Genomic DNA, 25,127 nt, shown 5'->3' with positions numbered 1-25,127 from the left:
TCCCACTGCATGTTTAAGTGGAGAAAAATATTTCATTACATTTATAGACAACCTCTGTAGGTTTGAGTTCAACAATTATTAGTAAGATTTCAGATCTTAATAATTTTGTAAGGAAAGTATTTTTGTTGATGACGTTGCCTCTTGACGGGACCTTCTCTCATATACTAATTGGAAATGACCTAAATATTCTTTTCTTCAACTTCTAACAACAACAAAAAAACCTATGAATTTCTCCTAAAAATCATTTATCTTCAAGTTCTTCAACTATACAACTAACCACAGGTTGCCCCCACTATAAGAAAATCTTGGCTCCGCCCGTGCATCCCAACTTAAGTGTATAGGGTTGGCTTCTGATGACTAATAAGAAAAACATTCAAATCCGTTAAACATGAAACCCAACATATAAGATTTATATATATACATACCAATACCACACATCTCAAGGATATTTATCCCAAAGATAAACCTCATCCGTTGGATTTTGCATTTAAACAATGGGACCGTGTATTTTTTCCGTTATGGATTTACACCATAATTAATATGGATCCATAAAAAGTAATTGACTTACATTAGTAGCGAAGGAATTAACTCAAACTTAAGTTATTCCACTCCGTCTGTAGTCACCCTTGCTCAATTAAAGAATTATGTTTCTCCATTAATCAAAGTCTTGTTAATTGGACAAACTTTTGAGAGGTTAAAACTAAAATCCTGATTATTTTTCTTCTTTTTTTTCTCATTTCAAACCAATTTTTAAGTACAAATTGATTATTGGACAAATTTTTTTATCAGTTTTATTCATTGAATATGAATTAAAATTGATATGATTTGATTAATTTACTTCCAAAAAAATCCAACCTTCAATCTATTGACAGCCCTAAATGCTAGGTACATCTAGGCCATAATTGTTTTTCTAACTTTTGCAATCATTTCCAAATCACAAAATCATTGCACAAGTTTGTGACAGCTTCTTAAAGGGTTTCACAGGGTACATAAACTTTTGCAAGTAATAGAGAGCAAACCAAGAACCAATTAAGTTAACCATCATGGACAAAGGGGAACCCAAAATGGGCCACAAAAATTCAGTAAGCAGAACCACAAGAAGTAGACTTTGCAAATGTTTGCATTTTATATTTTTACGAGTAACGGCTAGTAATACATACCCATGTTCACTTAAGATCAACTTATTTTCATAAACTTTTAGCTTTCAATGTTGTAACGTCACTACAACAGCTTCATGCCTAGAAATTTCCAATGAAAATCTCAGCAATAGTTCCCTAATACTTCTTATATGACGACTCCTTGATTACTTCTGCGAGGGACTTCTCATCTCGAACACTTTGAATCCAATTCGCATTGATTTTAACCTGTTCAAGGCTCTGCTTCAAAGTCCTTGCAAATGAAGGCTTTGTACGGCTTGCAAAGAACTCTTCTACCTCAGCTGCCTTTTCGTATGAAGACAACTGAAACAAAGGCAAGGAGTGCCGCCATTTATGCAAATATCCTTACATAGAAAGAGAGAGAGAGAGAGAGAGAGAGAGAGAGAGAGAGAGACCAACCGGTAAGATGGTGTCCTCGATGAAGTGGGTTACTAGAAATCCAGAACCATATATCTTCATGATTTGATCCCAATTATCCTGCATTTCAAGCGTGACGCTATGAAACAAACGAAGCAGTAAAGAGAAAACAAAAATCACACATGAAAAACAAGGATTTGCATGGTTTGGAAATGTGCCTACAGAACAAGAACGATCACTATTTTCTTTCCTTGAGTTTTTACAGCCCTAGATATCTCTATTTATAAAACGGGGAGTTGCTAAATGCATCTATCTCCCCAAAAAAAGAGAGAACCCCTTAAGAAAATTTTCCATAATTCCCTTTTAGTAACCCTAAAAATAGAAACTCCCAAAACTAGAATACAAGCCATTTACACAATAGACGCATCATTAGACAACAGAATAATATGATGATGAAATTGTCCAGAAAGGGCACCCAATTTCGAATCACAAAAGCTTTTTTTTTTAGGATTAAGTTGTCATCCTATACTAATAGATAATCTTCAGCTAATGAATTGCAAAGTATTTCATCAGTAAGGCAGTAACATCTACAGATGAGGTGAAGTATTCCCGAAAACTAATAAATACAGCATAGTATAAGAAAGGATACTAAACGACAACAAACAGAGAGTTATTTCCATTGTATGGCTTGACAGAAGTGGTTTCAACTTTCAATTGTATATAAAAAGGATAATGTAGGAAAAGGAAAGAAAAACACTTTATCTTGCAACCGAACTCTCAAACTTTAAATTAAAATTCAACAGTGCAAAATACATTTATTCGAAAGAAAGAAAAAATTTCAAGGTTCATAGAATTTCGTCCTCTGCATCCCCGTGGCATTGGATCATGTTTTTGGATGCCAAAAGGCGAGCTCAACGAACCTTAGTAAGATTTGAAATCTTACTAAGTTAGTAAGGCTAGGCTGACTCAAAAGGATAACAGTACCTTCAACCATCCCCATGCAGTTTCACGCCCCTCCCTACTTATGGAGAGTCCATAAGCTGCATCTTGACTTCGAACCTTAATACGAGTTTAAAAAAAATAAAGTCAGTACCTTCATAGAAGAAAATAATGGTGCATCAAAGTGAACTTTTAACTTTACCATAAAATAAATGAAGTTACCTCAGAAGAAAACAAAAAGTTCAAAGCTTCAAGAACAATATCAAGATCTGGACAGGAAGTTAACGTAGCTACAATACATGAAAAAGAGATTATTTATCACCAAATGGATATAACAAAATACTTTGTATCATTTCTACATATAAATTGATATTACCTAGAACACGTGCTTTCTCCTGGCTCATATCAGTCTCTCTATAAATTTTTAGAAGAGATTCATATCCCGATCTGTTTGATGAGCTGACAGTCTGCATTACAGCAATGTATGCCGTCTACAAAAATACGTGTTAACACTTCAATAAGGGAACATAAATGGAATACCCAAAAAAAAGGAGGGGGGGTGGGTCCATTGGTACTTTCAAATGCATCAACCTTTCTTGTGTCAGGAGGAAGAAGTGTGGTATTTCTATCATCCACGAATGCATGAAAACGTCTAATTGCTTCATTTTGTGTGATATTGTGCCCAAAAGAAACAAGAGCAGTCAAAACCTCCCCTCTCAACATTGCGTCTAAGTGGCTCTCACCTTTTCGTGGATCCCAACCTAATTTCCTGTTAATAAAATCCAACATAATGCATGAAAACTGAAAAAGAATACATTTTGTATCCAGCAAGTTGTGGAAGAAAGAAGTCACGAATTTGATTAGTAAGGCCTTGTTTTAAAATGACAAAATAATTCTAATCAATGCAAGAAAGTATTGAAATTTCTGATCATTTGAAAAAAAAAAAATACCATAGGCCTTTTATTCAAAACTGCTAAGAAAAATAGGTTTACTGAATTGGATGATCATAAAGACCTAAGCTCCTGCATAGAAAAAAAACAACCAAGTACAAAAGTATATTGTAGGCAATATGGGACTAAACCCACAACATATCAGACCTACCATCAATATAAACTAACAAGTAAACATGATTCTAACAATTATTTCAACTCGCCCTCAAATTGGAGCAGAAATGAGGATTATGCACCAACTTGAACATAGCTATGTGTAACAGTTATTCATCCAATAGGCATGCATACTTGTGTGCTTCTACATTTGTATGCTTAACTTCATCTTGGTGAAAACACTTGCACTCAATGATCACAACTAAGTACTTCTCTACAAACAGAATTAACATAAACTAATGATTAAACATGATTCTCTAATAATTTATCCCCAACAAAATCCAGACCACCAGTAAAGTTGAAAATATTTGATATTATTTCCTAGTTTGAGTAAATTTTCACCCTATAAAATTAAAATACGAGTCGTGATAATCTGGCACCCCTCTCTGACATACGCCCCCATCACAGAACTGTAGATCATTTGGCTCGGGATACACAAGAAAAAGATTTATGGTTCTGTGTATCCCGACGCAAATGATCTATGGTTCTGTGATGGGGGTGTATGTCAGAGGTGGCGGGCCGTCAGAAACTCATTATTCTTAAAATATATGTATATATATTGGGTCCCATTCGGCACCCAACATTGGGAGCCAACATTGTGTCCTATATGAGTAAGACGCTTACGGAATGGACTGGTTTTTGTTGAGGATGATCTCTATGGTGAGGAGCTCATCCTCACAAAAAATCAGCCCATTCTGAAACTTCCAACCCCATCAAAAGTGGTTTACAAGTTGAAGAATCATGGACCGTCAAAGACATTGCTTTTAGTTTGTTCCTTCTTTGTTTATTAGCTATTTGATCCATTCATTCACTCAACAAAACAAGCCATGACTGTTTAGTTTAAATTCAACAAGCTCACTCTTTCTAAGAGAAAATATAAGCATCTTTTTCTTTCCTGATTGGAAATAGGGGCATCTTTTTCTGTTGAATTATTTAACTTATTGGCTTCAATCCTACTAATATCTGAAAATTGGAATGGCTATTTACAATAGAATAATGATTTTCTGATCCCCCCCTCTGACATACACCCCCATCACAGAACCGTAGATCATTTGCCTCGGGATACGCAGAACTGTAAATCTTTTTTGTGTATCCCGAGGAAATGATCTATGGTTCTGTGATGGGGGCATAGGTGGTGTATGTCAGAGGGGGGCATCAGATTATCGTGACTCTTTGCAACAAGAAGACAACTGGAATCCACTCTCTAGCGAAGGCTCAATCCAATGGGAGCAAACAAAACAATATACTCAACATGCTTCAAAAACTAGACTTGATGAAGACTATAAGATCACCTTATTAGCATCAAGTGAACAAAAAAGAACCATTGTAACTATGACTAGGCACCGCTCTTAGACTTACTCCGCGGAATTCTGGAAAAGATTGATGAAGAATTGTTTCACGTAATCGGATAATTCAGGAGTTGCATCAAACACAATCTTTGCAACTTTGTCACTTACCTGTGGAATTAAATCATGGGATAATTAGGGTGGTGGATGCATTAATTAAGAGTGCATACTAAAATTAGACAGCTTCTATTGCCACACCAAATTTTGCTAACGCCACACCAAATCCGTGCTAATTCTTTGGTGATTTACATATGAATTGCTGTGGCATTAGCAAATGTTGGTGTGACAATAGAATCTCTCTAAAAGTATGAAAGAGAAGATTACACTTATCAAACGAGAGAGCACGATATATTCGTCTTCCTCCCTGTAAGCACTCAGTAAGGCAAACAAAGACGACAGTGACTGCTTGCAAGCCATAGATAGGGAAAATGAATCATCCAAAATGCCTGTCAAAAACAATAATATGAAGGTAAATTATTCTTACTTCTATAAAAATAATCACTAGTAATGAAACTTATATATTACCAAATCTATCTGTTATAGACAGGTATTTGGCCTCTATTGCACATATAAGTCTGGCAGAAAGTTCATCATCATACTTCACTCTAAAGAAACCGGTTTGATCAACATTAAGTTTAGTCCATTTCCCTTGGTTTCCTTTCTCCAAAGAGCTATCTTTAGTACTTGATGAACCCAGAAATTCCATTATATCTAGAGTTTCTGATTTTGTTTGTAAAAGGAAATTCTTGCAAGCATCGTATGAGCCACAACATAATGTTATTGGGACAATCCATTGCCCCTCCCCATGGGATCCACTGAACAAGAACTGCGACTGCAATGAATTACATATACAGTCAGGATTCATAAGCTATATAGAGATGAAAATAAAATAATTGAAATGTAGAGCAGATGCAAGGATAACACATAAAATTGAAAGTAAGAAGGATATGCATAGTAAACAGACTAGCCAAAATTATGGAAGCCAATTAACAGCGAAAGAAATCAATTAAGAAAAGTATATGAGAATCATCAAAGAAAGTTGGTTTCTGCAGCATGACTGGTTAAGATGTACTATTACTACAATATTTTATATCAAAATTAATGAGATACATGGAAGTTGGACAATATTTTTACAGTTATTGCTTGTAAATGCCTTCTCTAACAATTGAATCAGAACGATGACAGTTGCTCTAATAAGTATGGTGATATAAAGTCCCATTGTTTATGCAAAAACGAACAAAAAAAAAAAACAAAACGTAGTTTTTCCATGAGGTAGGATGTCTACACTTGCCTCTCTCGCTGTCTCAAGAGACTTCCCTGTTACAATCGCTTATTATTGTGTATGGGTTAAGTAAGGAAAGCATAGAACTTAACATCAACTTATCACTCTTCTCAACTATTTCCAAGAAAATTTTCTATAGTGAGTTTTATGCCTCTTGTACAACAAATTAAAAAGAAAATTAAGGGGAAAAAAACATTTTAAAAGGGAAAGCCTTAAAACCATCAACCATGGTTCATCGATTAAGAAGAAGAGGAAGAATGGGAAAATAATTTTCCGAGTTTGAGAGGGCAGATATTTTCTCCTTAAGGTTGGAAGTTGAGACATCGATTTCCCATAGAAAATCATTTTCCCTAGCAATCACGAACAAACACAGTTCAACAATGTTAACCATGTTATTTTCTGCACAATAATAATAATAATAATAATACTTTTAAAGAGACAATTCACAAGAAATTGTCAAATACTTCTGATTGTATGTTGTCCAAAAGCTAATGTTGTATGACAGGAAAAATTACAGAAATCAAGTTGCATACCAATTTTATATGCGCACAGCTTGAAAATTTGATGCTTGGCCAAGTGGAATAACATATGAGACATGAGCCCGAGGTATTTTTCCACCACATATTTATTAAGTTTTCTATTTGACTCTGAAACCACGAGACAGATGAAGAGGCTCACAGTTCAGCCATTTTAAATTTGCTAAAAGTAGGACCCTGATAGTGATGCCGAATAAAGGGTAATGGAACTTAGAAAGACCATGACTGACACAATTACAGTCACGCCCCAAAAACTCAACCCGAATCTCCATGATTCCCAAGTTGAATCCCGAGGCATGATATATGACCCATATCATGATAATCAATACATAAACATAAACGACAAACAATATAACTATATGTCATACCTGATCATTGTTCAACAGAACAGATACGTATCCTCAAACATCAGAACACTTGACACATATACATAAAACAGTAATGACATAACAAAAACGACAGCTAAAGACTTAAACCTAACTCTAGTTTAAGCCCCCTTACTAGTAATACCCATGCTCCACTCCTGGAAGCTTGGACTGATCATCTATAAAGCCTTAGCACTGAGCCTCCTCGGAAGGATCACCTAAACTAGGTGTGCCTGAAATTTGTGATGTCGTAGGGGTGAGTAACAGGGGAGTTAACCAATAGGGGAATCTTACAATTCTAAATAACAGCATCCTATATGCAGTTTAAACATTCTAAGAATTCATAAATCATGCATATTTGATATTCAACACATAGTTGAAAATAATTGAACACCGATATCATAAAATTTAGTCGGAAATTGAAACACTTAAAAATTTGAAGAAATAATTGTTCCTAATATAACATCAAATAATAGAGTATTATAATAGAGAGTTGAGGGTCACGACTGATGTGAACATCTCAGTCAAAATAAGATTATTCCAATACTTCACCAGTGTGGAACCCAACCGTTAGTTCCTGATTCTATGGCTAGCCTCTGCCATAATTTGGGTAACTGTTTTCCGGCTCAGGTTGGCCGTTGACCAAGACCTTAAGAAACGGGCCAAATCAAGTAGGTCATTCTTTCTTGACTACTCTAGACTATTAATGATCATTAACTAGCCATCTTCATCTATGCCAATCTGGCGTGCTTGTGATCCTCGATATTCTCTATCAATCATACAACTATCTACATCTTGTTCTCTATTAAAGATAGAAAAGAAATTCCCGGATTCCTGTTGTGATGTTGTGTTCTTATGCATCCCATAATACATAAGAACTCAAACAACGCAATTGTTATCCTAGAATAACACATCATTCCGAAAATGTCACAACATGTTATTCTTTATAGGTTTTCACAATCTCTTTAATAAATCATTAAAATACTACGTATAAGTATTTATTTTCTTTTCAAAACGTAATAAAAGTAAAACATACACGTGTTTTAAATACCCAGTCCACTCTTAAATGTACAATCTCATCTCTCTTTTCTTTTTCTTTCTTTCGTGTCTTACACAGTCTATGACTGAAGCATCACTTCATCTTTTCTCTCATTTTCGTGTCTTATACGGCATACGCCGAAGCATCTTACTAACTAGGTATTTTAAAAGCACGACATTCAATTGAGAACTCGTTCTCATATTTATTTTAATAAATTACTTTTCTACCCAACTTTTTAATTTGAAACATTTATTGGAAATCCATCAATAAAATGATTAAAGTAAACTGTCCACCAGTTTAACTTATTCAAAAATCATGTATGTTTATAAAAAAATTGTGAACAAAATATATGTATTGTGTGTAAAAACAGCAATGTATATAGTTGCTGTATTTTTTTTTTTTTTTGACAAGTACAAAATACGTATAAAGTACGTATAAAATACATATAAAGTAACAAATATTTTAAGCATGCAATTAAAGTAAATATAGTAATATATTATATAAAAACAGCAATTTTCATAGTTGTTGTATTTTCTTTTTGACACGTATAACGTACGTATAAAGTACGTATAAAATACATATAAAGTAACAATTTTTTTTTATATCTTATCTAGTATACATGTTGTCAATTTTATAAAAAAATAGCAACTTTCATAGTTGCTGTATTTTGTTTTTGGCATATATAATTACGTATAAAACATGTATAAATCAATTACAAACATGTAATAATTCTTTTTAAATAAAATAACAATTACTAGCATGATTTAAACTCATGAAAAAAATAATAATATACATATGTATAAAGTACATACATGTTGTTAAAAATTTACAAAACAACTTTAGCTTTAAAATTACTATATTAGAATTGTTTTAAAAACAAAACAAATTCTATTTTTTTTACAACTATAAAATCAGCAATATATATATATTTTTTAAATTTCTAAAACTATTATAAAGAGTTGTAAGGGCCTACCTTCTTTTTTCTTTTCTCTTTCTTTTCCTTTCCTTCTTTTCTTTCTCTTCCTTCTTTCTTTTCTCTTCTTTTTCTCTTCTTACTTTTCTCTTCTTTCTTTGTGTAAAGAAAATGAAACAACAAACAAAAAAATCAGCTAATATCTTGTTTGATATTTTCAAAAAAAAAAATCTAGATATTACAAAAATTCTGATTCTTTTAGAATTTCTTAAAAAGATCTTAGTCAAAGTTATTTGACTAGTCAACAATAGTTGACTTGACTTGGTCCATATTTGTTTTTTTTTTTTAAACATTACAATTACCATTTTCTAAATCTATTCAATTGAGTGAGAACCATGGGATGAATCTTAGTTATCAAAAGAGCCAGGAAGTGGCCATGTTGATGATGATTATTTGGGCGTTTTCGCTAGAAATTTAGCTTTTAATAGTTTTTTTTTATCGTTACAATTAGTTTATGAAAATGAAAAGACCTCTGTGATAAAGCCCATGCAAAAGGAAAGTCAAGTAAATGATGACTGACGTCCTCAATAGCCTTGCACATGATGCATCTATTATAAGTGGCATAGCCTATGCTAGTCAAGTATTTGATGATGATGTTTTTGACTGACATCAATGTGCATGCAAAAATGGTTACTATAGATGGAATAAAGGATTTCCAAATGAATTTGGTAGGAAAAGGCTGAAGCTCATTCTTGCATTAGTTCCTGATTCTATGGCCAGCCTCTGCTATAATTTGGGTAACTGTTTTCCGGCTCAGGTTGACCGTTGACCAAGACCTTAAGAAACAGGCCAAATCAAGTAGGTCATTCTTTCTTGACTACTCTAGACTATTAATGATTATTAACTAGCCATCTTCATCTATGCCAATCTAGCGTGCTTGTGATCTTCGATATTCTCTATCAATCATACAACTATCTACATCTTGTTTTCTATTAAAGATAGAAAAGAAATTCCCAGATTCCTGTTGTGATGTTGTGTTCTTATGCATCCCATAATACATAAGAACTCAAACAACGCAACTGTTATCCTAGAATAACACATCATTCCGGAAATGTCACAACATGTTATTCTTTATAGGTTTTCACAATCTCTTTAATAAATCACTAAAATACTACGTATAAGTATTTATTTTCTTTTCAAAACGTAATAAAAGTAAAACATACACATGTTTTAAATACCCAGTCCACTCTTAAATGTACAATCTCATCTCTCTTTTCTTTTTCTTTCTTTCGTGTCTTACACAGTCTATAACTGAAGCATCACTTCATCTTTTCTCTCATTTTCGTGTCTTATACGGCATACACCGAAGCATCTTACTAACTGGGTATTTTAAAAGCACGACATTCAATTGAGAACTCGTTCTCATATTTATTTTAATAAATTACTTTTCTACCCAACTTTTTAATTTGAAACATTTATTGGAAATCCATCAATAAAATGATTAAAGTAAACTGTCCACCAGTTTAACTTATAATCATGTATGTTTATAAACAAAATTGTGAACAAAATCTATGTATTGTGTGTAAAAACAGCAACTTATATAGTTGCTATATTTTCTTTTTGACAAGTACAAAATACGTATAAAGTACGTATAAAATAGATATAAAGTAACAAATATTTTGAGCATGCAATTAAAGTAAACATAGTAATATATTATATAAAAACAACAACTTTCATAGTTTCTGTATTTTCTTTTTGACATGTATAAATACGTATAACGTACGTATAAAGTACGTATAAAATACATATAAAGCAACCATTTTTTTTTATATCCTATCTAGCATACATATTGTCAATTTTATAAAAAAATAGCAACTTTCATAGTTGCTGTACTTTGTTTTTGGCATATATAATTACGTATAAAACATGTATAAATCAATTACAAACATGTAATAATTCTTTTTAAATAAAATAACAATTACTAGCATGCTTTAAACTCATGAAAAAAACAATAATATACATATGTATAAAGTACATACATGTTGTTAAAAATTTACAAAACAACTTTAGCTTTGAAATTACTATATTAGAATTGTTTTAAAAACAAAAAAAAATTCTATTTTTTTTACAACTATAAAATCAGCAATATATATATATTTTTTTAAATTTTAAAACTATTATAAAGAGTTGTAAGGGCCTACCTTCTTTTTTCTTTTCTCTTTCTCTACCTTTCCTTCTTTTCTTTCTCTTCCTTCTTTCTTTTCTCTTCTTTTTCTCTTCTTACTTTTCTCTTCTTTCTTTGTGTAAAGAAAATGAAACAACAAACAAAAAAATCAGCTAATATTTTGTTTGATATTTTCAAAAAAAAAAATCTAGATATTACAAAAATTCTAATTCTTTTAGAATTTCTTAAAAAGATCTTAGTCAAAGTTATTTGACTAGTCAACAATAGTTGACTTGACTTGAGTCAATAATGATTGACTTGGTCAACATTTGTTTTTTTTTTTTTTTTTAAACATTACAATTACCATTTTCTAAATCTATTCAATTGAGTGAGAACCATGGGATGAATCTTAGTTATCAAAAGAGCCAGGAAGTGGCCATGTTGATGATGATTATTTGGGCGTTTTCGCTAGAAATTTAGCTTTTAATAGTTTTTTTTTATCGTTACAATTAGTTTATGAAAATGAAAAGACCTCTGTGATAAAGCCCATGCAAAAGGAAAGTCAAGCAAATGATGACTGACGTCCTCAATAGCCTTGCACATGATGCATCTATTATAAGTGGCATAGCCTATGCTAGTCAAGTATTTGATGATGATGTTTTTGACTGACATCAATGTGCATGCAAAAATGGTTACTATAGATGGAATAAAGGATTTCCAAATGAATTTGGTAGGAAAAGGCTGAAGCTCATTCTTGGAAATCTCTTCGTAGAATGATCTCACCGAGAACACATTATTTTAGGGACCATTTCCATACTTAACTCTTTTGGTCTTGTGCGACATCAACATGATACAAAATTTTAAATCGTTTCTATAGACACCCCAATTTGAACGGGCCCCCACTCGAAGGGCCCAAAAACAACAATCTTTCAATAAAATTGGCCAACGGGCCTCTAAAGCCCGAATCACTCAAATATGACATTTTGATCGAACCGAGGCCCCTGAGACCTCCTAGTGGTCTAGTGGGCCCACAAAAAAGACTTGACCTACCCCTCTCCAACCTCCACCGCTCCGCTCTCAAAACAAAAATACTCGATTTTTCAATAAATTCACCAACGGGCCTAAAAAGTCCGATTTGCCGACACGTGACGTTTTGATCAATCCAATGATCCCCAAAATCCCTAAAAGGATAAATAAATGCAAAATGAGACTTGGGATACTCACCACTTTCCACAATCTTCACCACTCTGCTCCCGAATCAAATTATCCGAAACCCATCCTAAAGCCCACGAACCCTCAACACACACAAAATGCGTTTCTTACCTTAACCCCTAACCTAAATTTAATCCCATATCACTTAAAACATACCTACCTTTGAAAACCTAATAAAAAAGGACTCCAACCAATTCCTAAATCCTTCCTAAAACCCAAGCCCAAAACCCCTAAGCCCTTATCTATATCCAACCCATTAACCCTAACTCACAAACCATTACCCACATCAAACCAATCATCACTTTTTCATCAAAAATGACACATGTCATCACCTCCTCTCACCTCCCTCATCAAACCACCAACTCCCATCTTCTCTCTAAAAAAATTAACTACCCCATTACTTTTTCTTTAAAAAAATCACATCAACCCACACCCCCCTAACCCACTATCATCACTTCCTACTAACCAACCATCACCTTCCCCTAATCTACCCTTATCATTACCTACAAACCCATCTCTAAAACTTAAACCTACACCCCTCCTCTCAAATCAAACACTCATTCTCTCCTATCAATTAAATTTAAACCCCTAATCTCCACACATCTTGTCACATATCACCATCTCCCTCACCCTCCTAACCACCCTCTTACACCTTCCATTCTCTTAAACCAAACACCACTCAATTACAACCACCCTCTTAAACACCTATTATCTCACCTCACCAAACACTCCACCCAAATGGTTTGGATAAGATCCAAACCATTTGGATCAAAACACAACCCATTTACCTCCATTACATAATTAACCCTCTCCCACCTCCTAATTTCATAACCCCCACCCTTAAAACTCATGCCATTCTCTACTCTCCTAACATTTCACTCCATCTTACCCCTAAAAATAACTCCCAAACTCTATAAAACCCCCATCATTCTCAACTCTCACTACTTAATGAAAATTTGAAAAAAATTTCACCTAAAAAAATTCTCTACTCTCAACTCACCTCAAGTCTCTACTCTCAACCCTCAATACTCAACTCTTAATTTTTTCTCAACTCTCAACTCTCTCAAGCAAGTCAAGGAAAGTCAAAGAAGGTCAAGAAGAACAAGGTGGGCTTTGGACAAGAATCATCTCCCTTCTCTCCTCCCCACTTCCCTCTTCTACTTCTCCCTCTCTCTACACCTACACATACATCACCAATGGCTTGAACCATCAAAGGGCCCCTTTTTTCAATAAGGGTGCCCTCAATGGTTTGAATCAATATTAAAGTCCCTCATACTTGAGGGCACATATCGGATTTTTCGATTTCCTTTTATTTTATTTTTATTTTTATTTTAAAAAATGGACCGAATCCCAGGTTACCACCATGGTGGATGGAGTAGGACGCCTAACACCTTCCCTACTCCATAAAATGAGTCTCCTTACCTAAAATCAAAAGTTTGACCAAATGAGCCATATCCGTACAAGAGTCACCAAAATGCCAAAATTGACATATTTTTCAAAAAAATGTAATCCGGGTGACCATTCACGCCCATTTCAGATATGAATGGTGGCGACTCCAAAATCCCCCAAAGTGGATGATATACTCAAAATTGAATAAATCATGTGTCCATAGTTTCAATTCCTCTCGGTATCCAAGTACGATGAGAAGCTTGAACCTTCCACATGGAGCAAAATTGGCTAATTTATAAAAGAGAGGACAACCATAATGATATTTTGTTCGTAGTTCAACAAAGGGTAATTTTCTGGTAGAGAATTTACCTCCGTTCCAAGGTTTGGAATTGGATTATTACTGGTAAAATAATTGTTTCGCAACAAAATTTCCCACAAAAATCTTATTGTGACTTGACTTCTACATTGACATCACTAACGGTGGTTTACTTTTACACAATATTTTCGTCTTATAAAAGGAAAAAAGTTCAAATCCATTCTCAAATACATAGTCTAATACTGTTTTCCAGTTATGGGGCCATATGATTCTAACTTACAAATAAAACCATGTAAGTATTGTAACACCCAAAAGCTATAGAGAATGTGATTTAAATATTTAAAAAGTCATGTTGAAGTTATCTGAAAACGTATCAGATAATTTCATTCTAGTTAAGAAAAGTTACCTTTAACAAATAGAGGAAAAAAGTAGGTGGAGAGGAAAAAATGATAAACAAACCTGTTCAATCTCCAACTTGTGATTGTTGACTTTTACAGAGATAACTGGATATCCTTTTTGCTTTGTCCATGAATCCATTAGCATGCTTACAGGTTCACCAGATTCCTCCTCTAGAACAGCCCATAAATCTTCCGTTTTTGCATTTGAACAAGCATATCTTTTTATATATGAAGCCAATGATCTCTAATTGCATGAACAAGTCATTTATAAGAAATTACATTTAGCGCCAAAGAGAATACTTGAAACAACATGTCATCATCTCCATCTCCATTAATGGGCAAACATGGGCTTATGGATAGCCACGTTGGATATTAATGGGGTATGCACCTATCCATTTTTATAATAATAAAAAATTATCGGTATTTGAATATTTTTCAGCCAACTGTCTGCAATTTTTTCCCTCCAAAAAATGGAGAAGCCATGTGGAGCCATTTTGGGTCGTGAAAATCCCACGACCTAAAATGGATAGTGAGATGAGTCGTGCATTGGAGAACCCTGGTTTTTGATTTCATGACCCAAAATGGCAGTTTAGAGGGGATGGAGATTGGGTTAGGTAGTGCATTGTAGTTGCTCTTAGACTTGGGAAGGGGAGTCACTTGAGGGTCTCATTGCAAAATAACTACTGAAAGATCAAAAAGAGAGAGACAGCAAAGCCATGGCCTAACCTGAAAACATTCAGGACCAAGATAGCTTTGAAGCATCCTGATAATTGAGGAACCTTTTTTGTAACTTATTGCATCAAAGATCTGATCAATCTCACTAGCATGGTTTATCTCCACCTGAACAATATACTTTTACTTGAGGAAATATAATTGATAATTAAACCAAGGCAGCTTCAAATCTACTAAGCTTTAAAAGAGAACAAACAGAAGATCACAAGGAATTGATGGAAGTATTGATTACTATTCTTCACCTCAATAGGGTGTGATTCTGCAAGTCCATCCAGCCTAAGACCATCAGTAGTTTGGCCAAGAAATTGAGTCCAAATCTTCCATTCCGGAAATAGGATATCAGTTGCCAAATAACTCACCTGACAACACAGAAATTGTCTAATAACCAGTTTACTAGGTCATCAGTATTAACAGAACACAAGGTGTATAAAATAAAAAGGGTAATTTACACTTTGAGCCCCTATGGTTTGGCATTATTCCATGTTGACCCCCTAACATTTTGACAATTGCACTTACCTACACTTGGATGTTATTCTACTATTTTAACCCTCATCTTATTTTTAGTTTTATTTTATAAAATATATATATTTAAAACTACAAAAATATGCCAATCTGAGCATTCACAAGTAAACCCATTTTTTTCTCAGGGATATTCTTGTTTTCAAAAAAGAATAATATTCTAAAAAGGGTAAAATGGTCTTTAGAAAAAGTATAAAAATAAAAAAAAAATCATTTTTTGACTGTTGGTTAACGGCAACTAGAAAGAAGGGGGGTAAGTGAACCTGTTAAATAATTATAGGGGAGCTAAGTGTAATTGTCAAAACATTAGCGGGTCAACATATAATTATGACAAACCATAGGGGGTGAAAGTGTAATTTGCCCCATAAAATGAAAATGAACGATGCCATGAAATACCCATGTTGCAAACCCCTCATTAAGCCATAAATGAGTCCACCATTCCATTGTTACAAGATTTCCAAACCATTGATGTGCCACTTCATGAGCTACAGAAATTGCTATCTGAAAAGAAAACAGAGTGACAAGTTGAAAGAACAAATATTGTATTTGGTAGAATAGTAGCCGAAAAAATCCAGAAAAAGCATGAGAAGGATTATATTTTAACATCACATAAGATGCGTTAGATCTCAATTACATGTTGCTTGTTAACAGCCGCAGAATGTTGATCATCATAAAGCAAAAGTCTTTCACGATATGTAATCAAACCATAGTTCTCCATAGCCCCGCCAGCAAAATCAGGGATGGTAATCATATCTAGTTTGGGGAGTGAATATGGAGTCTCAAAGTATCTGTATCAATTCAAATAAACAAGTCAGATGCTTGAGAAGAAGGAAGGCCACACCTGACCTGATCACTCTAAAGGAGAGTTATTAATAAAGAATAATGATTTTCTAACTAGAAAGTCTTCACGTGGTCAATACTCGGACTGATGTGGCATGGTCACGGAACCATAGATATTTTTCCTAAGGATACACAACTGCACATTTTTTATGGGGATGTTCAGTTGTGTATCCCAAGGTAAAAGATCTATGGTTCCATGTCCGTGCCACGTCGGCCAAGTATTGACCGCGTGAAGACTTTCTAGTTAGAAAACCAGTCCTCGTTTATAAAATGCAAAACACTTTCCTTACTAACATGGTAATTTTTTAAGCCTTACTAAGAGTCGTTTGCACAAATGGATTACCACATCAGCAATCCAACACCACATGCCTCTTTGTTTCAATAAAAAACTCAGATCCAAAAAAATTAATTTCTTTTTGAGCTTGATCCGAGGTTTTGAAAATGGACATCTACTGAACTTCTACATAACTCCCAACCTTAAAATTGAAATTCGACAGTGAAAAATAACTTTTTTTGAAAAAAAAAATTCAAAGTTCGTAGAATTATGTCCTCTACAACCCAGAAACTGATCATGTTTTTGGATGCCACAAGGTGAGCCCAAGGATCCTTAGTAAGGGTGAAATTCTTACTAACTTAGTCAGGCTAGTCGGACTCTTAGTAAAACTAGTAATGGACAACAGTATAATTGGAAGTTCATAATAAAACAGTTAAAGCACCTGTACTGGTTAGATAAATAGAAAACATACGTTTTATACAGATCAAGTGTCCTCACAGCAACATCCAAAGAAAATTTCCCTTGATTTTCCTTACCTACTTCGCAGTATACTCGAACCTTAATCCCTGACCATATATGTAAAAGCTTAGACAATCATAAACGTGTAAAATAATAATAAAAAGAATATGATTATACCGTCAGACGTCTGGTCTTCTATGTAACCAAACCAACCAACCACAAAAGCCACCAAATAAGTTGACATAATTGGTGATTCTTGAAAAGAAACTGTCTTGAGATGCCCCTTAAGCTCTTCTTTAGCGACTGGCATATTGGACAATGCCATCAGTTCAGAGGGCAGGGTCATTGTTGTCTTGAATGTAGCCTGAACGCAATAAATTGCTCAATGAACAGGGGCAAAAGCCGTTCTTTATCAATAGATTATATAAACTGCAAGTAACATGCATTTCAACCAACCTAACGACAGGAAGACAATTTTAGCAGAATTAATAATGCCAAACACATATCGATACATCCTGCCGTGTAAGGCAGTGTCACCATCACATTAATAAATTTCCACATTTAAAAGCCTCTAAAACAGAGCTGGTGTGATCTATCCTATGTATACTAACATATTAAGATGGTTTACACAACTATAATTGTTAAGTTATTGGATATTTGGATAAACCTAAAATGTCATACAAAAATGTTTTCTGTTACTTCTTGTATATTTTTATTTTTTAAAATAAACTTCTAACTTAACTGTATCAATATATCGTACAATAATACATGTGTATGTATGTGTTCAGCATTACAGCACTCTCAAAGGCACAATGACAAACACCAACTACATATCAGTTTCACTGTTCCATAGGTTCAAGCTAGTGGGAAAAGGGTGAGATGCAACAGGAGGAATTTGATTCCGGCGAGGAGACATGAAGAATTGCATCTTCTTCGAGTTTGGCTTCTAGAACTCTGATCTTCCCATCCAGTTTATTGATTGACCAAAGCAGGTAGAAGATGACCCTTGATGATTTCGTCTCACAGACCATGGTTAACGTATCCATAAGCAATGGTTGGAAAGAGCAAAATTTAAACCAAGAAGAAAAGAAAAGTAAAAGTACAACCATGGAGTTAACATCCCAACCAGGAGAACATGAGTCACACACTTTAGGGGTTGGGATGTTAAAAATGCATGTACCTCAGTGAAATGTAACTTTTCAGTATGCCTTTTTTATGAGGCTTCGAAAATGTTATTACATCTAACCTCAAGGTTTGCCTCAAGGCACATGTTGCCTCGAGGTGCATCAAAAAGTCCCAAGCTACAAGGAAAAGGCAAATATCTGAGGAAGACCCCTAACTATTGGGGCATACAAAAATGTGTACACTTCCCTAAGGTCCATGCATTTTTAACATCCAAACCTAAGGTATGCAGCTTAGATGTTCTATAGATTGGATGTTAAGTGACAGAAACCAAGGTACATAACAATTGTAGTTTTCTTTTCCTTTTGATTTTGTCATTCCCAACCATGGCTTATGAATATATTAATTAAGACATGGAATTTTCGAAACTCATTGTCCACCACATTTAGCTAATGAATAACGTATGGGAGGATTGGGGTAAATGAAGCCGGATGCGTAGGAGATGCAATTTATTTACGACTCTTCATTGGAATCAAGTCCTGCCATTCTATATTATTCATCTCACTCCTTTTCCAACTATCTCATTGTTCTTCATTTTTTTCTCATTTATTTGCACCCGGATTAATTCAAAAAGCATTTACTCTATTTATTACTTCTATGCATACAAATTCCTAATTTTCTTTGGCCGTTAGGAATTTATCCCATTTTACCTGACACTTTAGGCCAATGAAGCATCTAGCCTCACACCTTCTCTTTTGAAAACATTGATCTAAAAAACAATCCCACGACTATAAATCTCTAGTACTTCTATCTAAAGCAACAAAATTTAAAACATTAACAAGGGAGAACAAGGTGAGACGCCCCCCCCCCCCCCCCCTCTGGCCCTAGGGGTGTGGAAACCTTATGGGCTCTAACTTCTTCGGCAATAGAGTTGAAGTTAATCACTTCTTTCCATATAAAAATAAAGATAAACATTGAAAATTGATCAAACTAATTCCTTATTTAGAACCCTATTAATTGTGGATAAGCCCAACAAATTATTTGCAGATGAATTCCCAAGAGATTATAATATTATAGAGGCCCTCATTCCACGTATCCATAAAAGTTGGTCCCTCAATGGCTCAACCATAGAATATCCCTCAGAAGGCCTAAAAAACTTTCTAACAATTATCTATTGAAGTTATTTAACACAAAAAAGACTTTCCTAAAAAAAAAAATCCTTTCGAAAATAAAGCATTATATCACATATATCATTGAAGAATTAGATAAAACTCTTTTATCAAATAGCATCGGGCTCCAAATTCTTGTGCCTACCTGAAAAATAGAAATTATGAACTAGCCCACTCGAGTACAATATTAATTACCCAAAATACCCATTGTATATCAAAACAAGTGTGGCATTAGTGGTTGGTAAATCAAAATAACTAACACATATCCATAGTGAGAATCAAATTCCACAAATTTACGAATAACTAATACAGGAAAGGAAAAAATGTTTTTACCAAGTGTATCCTTTACGGATTCAGATTGATGTATAATAACACATCCACATGTAAGTTTGAAGTCAACTACTTCAATGACCAAGACAAGCTCACCCTACTTATAGAGATTACGCGTGCCAACCATAAAATGAGATGCTCATTGTCATCCTTGTAATGACCTGAAATCCTAAAATGTATCTCGAGGAAAGAATTTTAGATCCGTGCATTGATTTAAAAGTTATCAAATCCTCGAGTTTCGCATTAGATATTTTCCCAATAGGTAAACGACACCTTAGAGACGTAATTTAAGGAAACCGATCATACCATTAGATTCGTGTCGAAAAATCACCCAAAATAGAGTATAAGTTTGTCCAATTTGGCATTCGGGAAAAACAATTCCCAAAATGACAAGTATGTCCCAACTTAAGTGATATAAATATCTAAATTCTATTAGAAAAATCAGATTTTTCTTATTCTCCTCTCCAAACAAATCTCAACCCTTTTCCTTCAATATTTGAAACTCAGATCTACACTAAACGAGAACGATCCGAGCTTAGGCGCAAGAAGGAAAGTTGTTCCTCTCGCCGAGGGTTACGCGTGGACGCAAAGAAATCCGATTTTCGCCGGAAGAAAATTTTAGAGATTGGCCGGAGGTGATTTTAAACTCCGTTCAACCGTTGAAAATAGCTTGAGGTAGGTTGCCTTCCCTTCTACCTTCTAGTTATGCGATAATTTCATAGAAAATCCATATGATTGTTGATAAATCGATTATTTCATTAAGTTTATACATATTTGAACGATTTGAATCATGTTTACATGCTTAGTTATGATTGGTTTTAGTTCATTTGATGTAATATAAGCATTTTATAGTTAATATGATATTTGGATCGATTTTGGTTGAGTTTCAACGAAAAATAACGAAAAATCAGCAATTCGGAAAAGTATCCGAATGTTGAGTTTGGTTCTAATTTGTTTTGTGTTGCTTCCATATAGTATGTATACCTATTTCCTACATTTATTTCATTAAAAACAATTAAGTATTACTTTAAGTTCTTTAATATATAAATAAATAGTTCGTTTTCAATTTTGACTTTGAAAAATCATTTTTTTTAACACTTGTTAAAGTTTCATAGATTTTCAGCTTTTATGTCTTATAGTTTTATCTTTGTTTTCAAGTCTCTCGACTCAACCAAAACCATCGAATGGAATTGGTTGATGCTTTATGGATTTCGAATTACTTTAAAAGTAAAAATTACTTTAATAGATATGTAGGAAATTAGATGATAGATTGATCGATTTAATTGATGGATGGATAGAGAGAACGTATGTTCTCGACTGATTGATGGGACAGTGCCTCCAGTTCTACGTAGTGGCCATGCCACGTAAAACGTGATAGATAGATAGAGGGATGAGATAGTTGATGGATGGAAATGACAGATAACTGTCACTGGAAGGCACTACCAGACTTTGTTTGTATTTTTGATTAAAAAGAAATGATATATTATTTACAAAATAAATTATTTTGTTTACCAGTAAAGGTTTGTAGAAAACCCATAAAGAGTGACGCGTTGCTGTGTGTCCGGAAGCGGCGAGTCAATCTAGGATAACACTAGATGTCATATGCTCTTCGGTAGTATGGGATACCTTAGAGCATATTACAGCTTATGAAATCCGGGAATTTCTCCTACTTATTTCCTGGGGAACGTTGCGTGTAAAGGCGGTCTCTGTATAGTGTAGAGATAGGCGGGGTTCACATGCATTGCCTCTTGATAGGCTTCGACGCGAGGGGTCTCCTGGGCTAGTTAGTGATCACTATTAGTCTGTAGTCGTCAAACGGTCGACCTCACCGTTAGTTGAACTCAGTATTGGGTTCTTGGTCAACGGCCAGTCTGAGCCGGATAAATGGTCATCCAACCGTGGTATGCTAGACCGGCCACAAAATCAGATTATAACGATGGGATTCCACATCGGAGGTTAAGTTTGGAATATCGTATTGCCATAGCCGAGGCGGTTATATCGGCGTGTTCCTCTGCTCTCTTATCGATTACACCGCCGTGTTCTTATTATGTATCTTTTTCTTATTTTGTAATGATTGATAGGTGTTTTCATTTAAAAGATGCATATGTTACTTTAAATGATTGAAAATGATAGATTGAAAGTTATTATAACTGTTTCCTGAGTATGCTTAGACATTTATCGTATGTTACATTATGAAAACTTGCATTATTTAATTGTTCAACTGATTACTCGTGCAAGTATGACTCGTTGTTAGAACGGCGTTCATCCTGCTGAGTAACATTCCCATGTTACTCACCCTATCCTTCCCCTTTCAGATTATTCAACTTTTGAAGAACCGTTCTTTGAGGAGTCTTTTGAGGAGGTCCTTGAGGAGGATCAGATTGATGTCTTGCCGCCGCCATGTCTTTGAGGACTAGTAGAGGATCTTAGCGGTTTTTGGTTGTAGATAAGAAACATGGTAGTTTAGAAATTTTTGTAACCTGATGAATTATGAGATTAAAGATCTTGACTTATATCAGTGTTTGTCGATTTCTTCTGTTTACTCTAGACTCTCGTATAGATGTTAGTTAAATGTTTATTCCGCTGCGTATATTTTCTTTTCATAAGTATTATTATTTATGAATGTTCTATCAGATTGTGTGATTGATTACCTCACACCTCGAGATTCTAACCGATGAATCATAGGGATTCGTGTTGGGATTTCGGGGCGTGACAATCCTCAATAGCGATCATCTTACATTTACAAGGGACCGACAAACATGTCTCTTGTACACAACCCTTTGTGTGCATATTATCCTACAATATTACATGAGGACCTTTCATCCCGTGAAACTAATAGAAACATCTCGCAACAATTATTATGCATGATCAATGAATATCTTTATATTAATTACAATTAATGAAATTTATATTAATTCGGAAGATGGATTTGCAAGGCACACATATTTCCAAATTCCAACATGAATATCCTCCTAAAGGTTTAAACTTGGGTGTCTCACACAAATGGAGATTTTTTTGAAAAATTACATAGATTTTAAAATATTTACGTACCCAAATAAGTTTATACGTCTGGGTAAAAAAGTTTTGTAGTGAATTTATCTTTATAGCCCTTTGGTTTTAAAATAGAGAAAATCACCAAAATGGTACTTGAAAATTGAAAAAATTATCAAGATGGTGCACTATTAAACTTATTTACGAAAAACAGTAAAATTTGAAAATGAACAGTAATTTCCATACCAAAAATACCATTCTACCTTTGTTTTATAAAAAAGTATACATATCCCCCGTTTGTAAAGAAATATCACTGTTTTATCATCTAAAGTCTTCCATTTGTGAGTTTTTCTTTTGATAATTGAAATATTCAATACTGCTGAAATAAAGTAAATCTTGAAAGCAACCATCACTGGACCATTTCTATATGTTTACTTGAATGGGGGGATATGTATACTTTTTTATAAAACAAAGCTACAAGGTTATTTTTTGTATGAAAATTACTGTTTATTTCAAATTTTACCATTTTGATCAAATAACTTATTTACCAAAATGGTAAATTACCGTTTTGGTAAATAGTTGAATGGTACACGGTTCTGGTTATTTTTCAATTTTCAGTGCTTGTTTTGGTAAATTACCCAAAATATTGATTAATCTTGTGTTTCCATTTCGATCTCACAGAGACAAAATAAGGGTAATTAAATCAAATAATAGATCAATAATAAAAATTAATGTGGTGCTTTTACTTCAATCTTATGGAGTTGAAAAATAATGGTACAATTAAATCAAATAAAGGATAAATAATAATGAAAATCACCTTAGCAGCAGGTTCATCCCAGCATGGGAAACATCGTCTGGCATCCGCGGACTCGAATTGCGTAACCGCCATGTTCTTCTTCTCTCCATTAAGCTCATAAGTACTAAAAAGGCATAATCACAAACCCTAGAATTTATATAACAAAATAACAGATATGGATGAAACAGCAGAGAGCAGAGATTACCTTTTATAGAATCCTTTCATCTTGTCATTTAGGGTTCCTTTGAAGCCAATCCCCAAAGTCCCCTCTCCAATAGGAAGAACCTCATCAAATTCAAACACCACGATCTCGTCTTCTTCCACGATTTCCACCTCAGATGGTCTAAATTCCTGCTATAAACACAATAAACATCACTCAAATCCGATTCACACAAACAAAAAAATGGATAAAAAAAATGTAGATAAATCGAAGAAAAAAGAGAAGAAACGTTCTCGTACCCTCGAAGAGATTTGATTATTGAACCTGAACCAGATAGAATCATGATCGAAGACGAGATCAAGCGCGTTGAGGACTAGGAATTTAGTCTCTGAGATCAAATCAAGATCGATTTCAACTGTTCCAGAGAACTCACATGCAACGAGGTCTGGTTTTAGCTTCAAATCGTAACGTTTGGGTTTCGCAAATTTCGGTAGCCTCGGTTGGCCTTTGAACTGCTGGTATCGCTGTTTTTGCTCCATCTCTTACTGAATTCGAGCTCGATGAGAGACGATGGTCAGTTGGTCACTGAAAGTAGAAAGGCATAACGACTTCTTTAAAAATTGAAAGGAAATTTACTTAGTGGACCCTGAGGGAATAACTTCTTTTTATATCCCACAGATGATAAACTTTTCTTTCTTAATGACCCCTCACCTTAACTGAGGTTTTAAAAATGGGTTGGGATCCGTAGACTCGTGAAGTTGAACTCATATGTTGACACATAATCTCAATTATAGATATGTGAGATCCAATGGTTGAGATTAATCTTAGAGATCTGTAATACATTTTTGAAATATATATTTTATCCCAACTGTTGGATCTTACATAAACACGATCGAGGTTGTGTGTAAACATATAAGTTCACTTTTCATAAATTTACGGATCCTGACCCTTTAAAAATATTACTTTTTCACATATTTTAACAAATCTGAGTATTTTCATGATGATTGTGATTTATTATGACGATTTGTGATAATTAATGACTAATGAAGAATGAAATATTTATAATTTTAAAGATTAGATAAAAACATGATCCGATGTTTTTCGGATCCAATTATGACTTATGAGCTCTATCCATGTCGATCATAATCTGATTCAAACATGATCCATTGACAGTCCTAGGATTGTGGGGGCATTAAGAAATAAATAATTTACCAACTAC

At 34.2% G+C, this 25,127-nt stretch overlaps 1 protein-coding gene across 4 annotated transcripts; it reads right to left on the bottom strand.

Moving 5' to 3' along the window:
* Positions 1 to 1,107: 1,107 nt before the first annotated feature.
* On the bottom strand, positions 1,108 to 24,508 carry LOC147410498 (aminopeptidase M1-like). Of its 4 annotated transcripts, XM_086436089.1 has the most exons (21): positions 24,208 to 24,506; positions 23,954 to 24,099; positions 23,770 to 23,872; positions 17,518 to 17,704; positions 17,354 to 17,447; positions 16,402 to 16,555; positions 16,164 to 16,268; positions 15,491 to 15,607; positions 15,243 to 15,356; positions 14,578 to 14,760; positions 11,239 to 11,334; positions 9,098 to 9,193; positions 5,428 to 5,734; positions 5,227 to 5,348; positions 4,916 to 5,013; positions 3,045 to 3,222; positions 2,830 to 2,944; positions 2,676 to 2,743; positions 2,499 to 2,573; positions 1,557 to 1,634; positions 1,108 to 1,460 (listed from the first exon to the last, which is right to left on the bottom strand). In XM_086436089.1, exons 1-21 carry the CDS (start codon positions 24,445 to 24,447, stop codon positions 1,275 to 1,277), a joined length of 2,862 nt encoding a protein of 953 aa, XP_086292215.1. In that variant the 5' UTR covers positions 24,448 to 24,506; the 3' UTR covers positions 1,108 to 1,274. The 4 variants fall into 4 exon arrangements, 2 of the variants coding, with proteins under 2 accessions (XP_086292215.1, XP_086292223.1); XM_086436097.1 differs by lacking the exons at positions 9,098 to 9,193; positions 11,239 to 11,334; XR_015176813.1 differs by lacking the exons at positions 1,108 to 1,460; positions 1,557 to 1,634 and having other exon boundaries at positions 2,501 to 2,573; positions 3,029 to 3,222; positions 24,208 to 24,507.
* Positions 24,509 to 25,127: the final 619 nt, after the last annotated feature.

Source organism: Akebia trifoliata, chromosome 1, assembly GCF_017979445.1.
Source record: "Akebia trifoliata isolate Shusen 1 chromosome 1, ASM1797944v1, whole genome shotgun sequence".
Taxonomy (NCBI): domain Eukaryota; kingdom Viridiplantae; phylum Streptophyta; class Magnoliopsida; order Ranunculales; family Lardizabalaceae; genus Akebia; species Akebia trifoliata.
This window is presented reverse-complemented; position numbering and strand designations above follow the sequence as displayed.